The sequence below is a fragment of the Thecamonas trahens genome (genome assembly GCF_000142905.1).
Source record: "Thecamonas trahens ATCC 50062 unplaced genomic scaffold supercont1.1, whole genome shotgun sequence".
NCBI lineage: Eukaryota > Apusomonadida > Apusomonadidae > Thecamonas > Thecamonas trahens.
In genome coordinates, this window is record NW_013657679.1 from 500,185 (window position 1) to 505,836 (window position 5,652).

General features: G+C 65.3%; 4 protein-coding genes across 4 annotated transcripts in view; 2 read left to right on the forward strand and 2 right to left on the reverse strand.

Moving 5' to 3' along the window:
• AMSG_00221 (uncharacterized protein) overlaps positions 1-854 on the forward strand; it is a 1,217-nt gene extending 363 nt beyond the window's left edge. The window contains exon 2 of the mRNA XM_013907628.1: positions 227-854. Coding sequence (XP_013763082.1) covers positions 227-783 — 557 coding nt within the window. The 3' untranslated portion in view covers positions 784-854. The remainder of the gene's footprint in view (positions 1-226) is intronic.
• A 210-nt stretch (positions 855-1,064) lies between these two features.
• AMSG_00222 (uncharacterized protein) lies at positions 1,065-2,464 on the forward strand (the record flags this gene model as incomplete). The annotated part of the gene is made up of 1 exon (XM_013907629.1): positions 1,065-2,464. One exon carries the CDS (start codon positions 1,065-1,067, stop codon positions 2,271-2,273), a length of 1,209 nt encoding a protein of 402 aa, XP_013763083.1. The 3' UTR covers positions 2,274-2,464.
• AMSG_00223 (uncharacterized protein) lies at positions 1,681-3,423 on the reverse strand. Its single transcript, XM_013907630.1, has one exon. The coding sequence runs from the start codon at positions 3,386-3,388 to the stop codon at positions 2,309-2,311; it is 1,080 nt and encodes a 359-aa protein (XP_013763084.1). The 5' UTR covers positions 3,389-3,423; the 3' UTR covers positions 1,681-2,308.
• Positions 3,424-3,493: 70 nt separating this feature from the next.
• AMSG_00224 (ATPase) lies at positions 3,494-5,623 on the reverse strand (the record flags this gene model as incomplete). Its single annotated transcript, XM_013907631.1, has 1 exon — positions 3,494-5,623. The coding sequence occupies one exon, from the start codon at positions 5,621-5,623 to the stop codon at positions 3,536-3,538; it is 2,088 nt and encodes a 695-aa protein (XP_013763085.1). The 3' UTR covers positions 3,494-3,535.
• Between the last annotated feature and the right edge of the window lie 29 nt (positions 5,624-5,652).

Below are 5,652 nucleotides of genomic sequence, written 5' to 3' on the forward strand. Positions count from 1 at the left end.
TTCCCTTCCCCCTCCCACCCCTCCTCCCCCCCCCCCCCCCCCCTCCCCCCCCTCCCCCCTCCCTCACCTCGGCCAACACTGCCCAAACCACCGCTGCCTCTTCCCCTGTCACCCCCCCCCTCCCCTTCCCCACTCACCACCCCCACTCCCTCCATGCACATACACACCCGCTCTGTCGTACCGTCATCCCCTGCTCATTCTCTCCTGCCCCTCGCTCCTGCCACAGTCCTGGCCCAGGCCGCAGCATGCTCCCCCCCATGCAACAACGTCTCCACCGTGTGCGACACCGCTGCGGGGGCTTGTGTGTGCAAGTCGCCGTACGCCGGTAGCCCGTGCGCACTGCCACTGCCGACCTCTCCGGCTCACTCGGATGACGGATACTACACCCGAGGCCTGTTTGTTATCTACGCGCTCCCGGTCCTCCTCCTCCTCCTCACTGTCCTCTTTGGCACACTCTACCTCCGCTGCACCGGTGAGACCGAGTCGTTTGAAGACATCATTGCCGAGGATCGCATGGTCGTTGCCCGCGAGCGCGCCCGCAAGACCGACGCCGCCACCACCGTCGTCATCAACCCGGTCGGGCCCGAGGCCGGCCTCCGCGACTCGGCCCCGTCGTCCCAAACAGCCACACCGCGCGCCACACCAGCTGGCCTCAACACCTCGGTCGCAGACCTCACCATGGCCGACGACGACTCAGGCGACGGCTACTCCTCTGACACTCCGCCCGGCGCTACAGTCAAGGTCGAGACCATTGCCATCGACTCGGGCTCAAGTGACGTCTGACACGCGCGATCAGACACGAGCATCCGGCCACGGGCCGCTGGCCGCCAAGCAAACGACTCCCCTATGCACAACTCACTTACAACTCATACACAGCCATCCACAGCCAGGCGTTATCCTTTCTACCATCGCCTGCCCAACCACATCCGCGGCTTCCAAACGCCTCTCCCGGCTGCGGGAGCCAAACTTCCATTTGCGTGCCAAACTGTACCCAGCGATGAGAGGCCTCAACACTCATCTCCACCCGTATCACGCCAGCCTGCAAGGCATCCATGGCGACCGACATGGCCTGTGACCTGTGCAGCAAGAGCTTTGTCCGTGCCCGCGATTTCCGCGTCCATATGAAGGGCTCGGCCCATGCCGCCGCTCTCGCCGCCGCTGACGAGCGGGCGGCGCTGCGTGCAGCCGCTGCTGCTGCTCTCGCCCGCAAGACCAAGCTCCGCGAGCAGCTCACCGATGTCGCTCGTCACTACACCACCCGGCTGCATCGCGGGCTAGTCTCGGTGCCAAGCGAGTCGCCCGCGGCCGCCGATGGGCTCGCCGCCGCAGTCGCCTCCCACTACGCCACCTCGCGCCCGCGCAAGCACATCCTCCGCCTCCGCAAGGCTCTCCTCGGTCTCGCCGTCGAAACCGTCGCCATCCTGTTTCCGGCGGCGGAACTCGAAGTTTATGGCTCGATCCCGCTGCGGCTCGACTCGGAGTCGTCCGACATCGACGTCTCGATCATCTCGGACGAGGACGAGACGCTCCTGCTTAGCACCATTGCCGACGGCGTCGAAGCTCTCGGCCTGTCGAGTGTGACGGTCGCCCGGACGCTCACCGCCCGCATCCCGCTCATCACCATTGCAGACTCGCTCTCGAGCCTCGAGCTCGACCTCTCAATCTGGAAGCTGGACAAGCTCGAGATCAACAAGGTCTTTACCACGTATCTCAGCCTCGATGCCCGCATTCCGCCGCTGCTCTTTGCCATCCGGTCTTGGGCCAAGGCGAGGAACATCAACAACGCCTACACCGGAACCATCAACTCGTTCGGCCTCACTGTTCTTGGCATCGCCTTTCTCCAATCCTCGGGCGTTGTGCCGGTCATCGAGGAGCTGCCAGAGGTTGAGGCTGAGCTGGCGACTGCCGCCGCCGCCGGTCCGGTCGCCAACGCCTCGCACGAGCGCATTGCTGCAGCCGACCACGCCTCGGCTGCCACGCCAGCTGCCGATGAAGACCTCGGCAGCATGCTCGTCGCCTTCTTCGAGTGGCTCGCGGCATTTGACTACGACGCGCATCGCATCTCCATCCGCCACGGCGGCGTGACGTCCAAGGAGGCCCACAAGTTTGATGACGACACTGTGTTTGTCATCGAGCGCCCGCGGACGCCGTACCAAAACGTCACCCGCCAGGTCTCGCCCGATTCGCTCCGGCGCCTTGTCTACGAGTTCCGTCGAGCCCGTGACATACTCTCGGCCGGCGGCTCGCTCGTGCAGCTGCTCGCATCGGACTGAGGAGGCCAGCGACAGCGCAAGAACGGACGGAGGAGTCAAACCGCGTTCGAGGGGCCGGGCGCGCCGGACAAACTGCTGGAGGATGACGCCGAAGCCGACGCCGACGTCAGCGCAGCGTCTGTGGCTTCGGCCTCGGGCTCGTGCGCAAGCTGCGCCTCGATCCCGTTGGGGATGTTGGCCTTGCAGAGCGGACAGAGCCGGGCGCGTGCTAGCCATGGGTCGATGCACACGGCGTGAAAGCCGTGTCCACACGGCAGCTCACGCATTGAGCTCGCCAGCGCGACCGCGGCCGGCTCGTGCTCACGCTCGTCGTCGAGCTCAGCCCGGGTCGTGAGGCTCGAGAGGCAGATGGCGCACATGCGGTCCGAGGCGATGTCTACGCTCGAGCTGGAGCTTGCTGCCGAGTGCGCGCCGGTCCGCCGCAGGCCCGCCGGCGGCGCGGGTGGTAGTGTGCGTGCCGGGAGGTGCGCGTCGATAAAGGCGCGCGAAATGCCATAGCGCGACTCGGTGGCGTTGGGGTCTGGGACGCCAGCGGCGGCAAACCGAAGCGACTCGGCGCGCCGGAGCACCTGGTGGTGGTTGGCGCTTGCAATGCTGCGGGCGAGGATGAGGCCAAAGAAGCCGCAGGCTGTGGCGGCGATGGTGACGAGAAAGAACGCCGAGACGACCGCAACCGTGACGGCAGCGTAGTAGAGGGGCGGGTTGGTCGACTGGCAAGGCAAGATGCCGCGGGCGCGGTTGGCAAAGCGATCTGCCGAGGCGAGGACAGCAAAGATGAGCACAAAGTAGCCGATGATCTGCAGAACATACGCCAGCCCGTTGGTTGCCGAGAGCAGGTAGCGGGTGGTGGCCCAGGCCTGGGAGTGCTGCCGATCGGCAACCGACGACGCAATCTGCACCAGCAAATAGAGCGGAACAAAGGCGAGGTAGAGCGCGGTCCACGTGCGGACGTAGTGGCAGGGGCGGGCGGCGGTGGCGAGCTCGATGATGGCGAGGCCGAAGCAGGCGAGGCCGTGGAAGAGACAGAGGGTGAGATGGACGGCTGTGAACCAGCGAAGGATGCGCTGGTCGGTCCGCTGGTGTGCTTGCCGCTGTTCAGCTTCGTCGTCCCGCATGCGGGCCTGCTCCCGCGGAGCGGCAAGGTGGGATGCGGCGGAGCGAGGTGGCCGGTCGACAGCGGGCTGGTGGCGGTGTTGTTCGGCGGCTGTCACCGCAAGATATGTGCAGGGTGGGTGTTTTTTTTCACGGCAGAGGCGACGCTACTACGACGACGACGACGACGACGAGTCAAAGAGCTCGCCAATCTGGATGTTCCACAGTCGGGCGTAGGTGCCGCCGGCGGCGATGAGGTTGTCGTGAGTGTCCTCCTCGGCAACGACGCCTTCGTGGAGGACAAGGATGCGGTCGGCGTGGCGGATGGTGGAGAGGCGGTGGGCGATGACGAGAGCCGTCTTGCCGGCGGTAAGCTTGCGGAGGTTGCGCTGGATGGAGAGCTCTGTCTCGGTATCAACAGCCGACGTGGCCTCGTCGAGGATGAGAATGGGCGCATCCTTGAGGAGGGCGCGAGCAATGGAGAGCCGCTGGCGCTGGCCACCCGAGAGGCGGACGCCGCGCTCGCCAATGAGGGTCTCGTAGCCGTCGGGCAGGCTTGTGATAAAGTCGTGGAGCTCAGCCTCGCGAGCGGCGGCCTCGACACGGGAGCTAAGGTACTTGCGCTTGGTGAGACCGTAGGCAATGTTCTCGCGGATGGTGCCGTGGAAGAGGTACGTGTCCTGTGAGACGAGGGCAATGTTGGCGCGGAGGACGTCAAGCGGGAGCGACCGGACGTCGACGCCGTCGATGCAGACGACGCCCTCGTTGACGTCGTACATGCGAAGGACGAGCTTGGCGAGCGTCGACTTGCCGGCGCCTGTCAGTCCGGCGATGCCGACGGTCTCGCCAGCGGCCAGGCGACAGGTCAGGCCTCGGAGGATGGCCGGGCTGCCCGACTCGGCGTAGGAGAACCAGACGTCCTCAAAGGTGATGGCGCCCTGGGCGTGCGGCGAGGTAAGCAGCGGGGCTGCGGCGGAGCTACTCTTGGCCTTGGCCTTGCGCTTGGCCTTGCGCTTACCGCGAAGATGAGACTTGGCCGGAGCCGGGAACAGCTTGGGATTCTCCGGGTCGCGGATCTCGGGCGCCTGGTCGAGGAGGGTAAAGACGCGGCGGGCCGAGGCACGGGCGCGAAGGAACTCGTCGATGGTTGCGCCGAGGCGGGTGATCGGCCAGAGCAGGCGCTGGATGAGCATGGAGAACATGACCAGGTCGCCGATGGAGAGGCCCTTCTCGTCGTTGATGACCCAGTACGTGCCGCAGGTGAGGACAGCGGCAAAGCCGACAGCAATGGACATTCGGATGACTGGGATGTAGGCGGCAGCAACGCGGATGGCCCGAAAGTTGGCGTCGCGGTACTCGCTCGAGACGGTGTCGACCCGGTCAAATTCAAAGGCCTCGGCGGTAAAGGCCTTGGTCACAGCTATACCCGAGATGTTGTTCTCCAGCCGTGCCGCGAGCTCGCCGACCTTGGCGCGGAGCACCTTGTACCGCGGCTGAATAAGTGCCTGGAAAAGGAACGAGCCGGCGAGAATGACCGGGATGGGCGTGAGCCCGATGAGCGTCAGCTCCCAGGAGACGTAAAAGAGGATGGCGCCAGAGAAGGCGAGGACAACGCCAAACTGCAGGATCTCGTTGAGCCCCGTGTTGAGGAACCGCTCAAGCTGATTGATGTCGTTGTTGAGGAGCGAGAGCAGGTCGCCGGTCCGGTGGCGCTCAAAGAACCGCATCTCGCGCTGCAGCAGGGCAGCGTACGAGCCCATCCGTGCCTCGTGCTGCGTCTTTTGCGCCAGAAGCTTGAACAGGAGCTCGTAGAGGAACTGGAAGAGCGACTCGAAGAAGAAGATGGCAATAGTGAGGAGGCCAATCGCCAGCGGGAGATGCCACTGGCCCTTCCCCGGGTGGACCGCGCCAGGCTCACCGGAGAGCGTCACCAGCCAGTCGGGCGGCGAGCCCTCGAGCGTGTCCACCACCCACTTGACGAGAATAGGCGGGGCGAGATCGAGGATCTTGTTGAGCACTGACGAGGCCGCGGCCAGCACCAGCAGCAGCTTGTGCGGCGCCATGAACGCCAGCAGTCGCCACATCGGCCGCCGCGTCGCCGACGTGTCGATGTACCCGCCGTCCAGCCGTGCCTTTTCCTCGTCCACGGTCGATGAGCCGTAACACTCATACTCATACTCGTCCGACGAGGCCCACCGCCCGGTTCCGGACTCGGACTTGGAGAGACTCGACGTGCTCTTCAGTGACGACGACGACATGAGGTGCGAGACGAGTGGTGCGATGGGAT

Coding starts and splice junctions, on each gene's coding strand:
- AMSG_00223 (XM_013907630.1), bottom strand. CDS start 3,388: ATGCGGGACGACGAAGCTGAACAGCGGCAAGCACACCAGCGGACCGAC.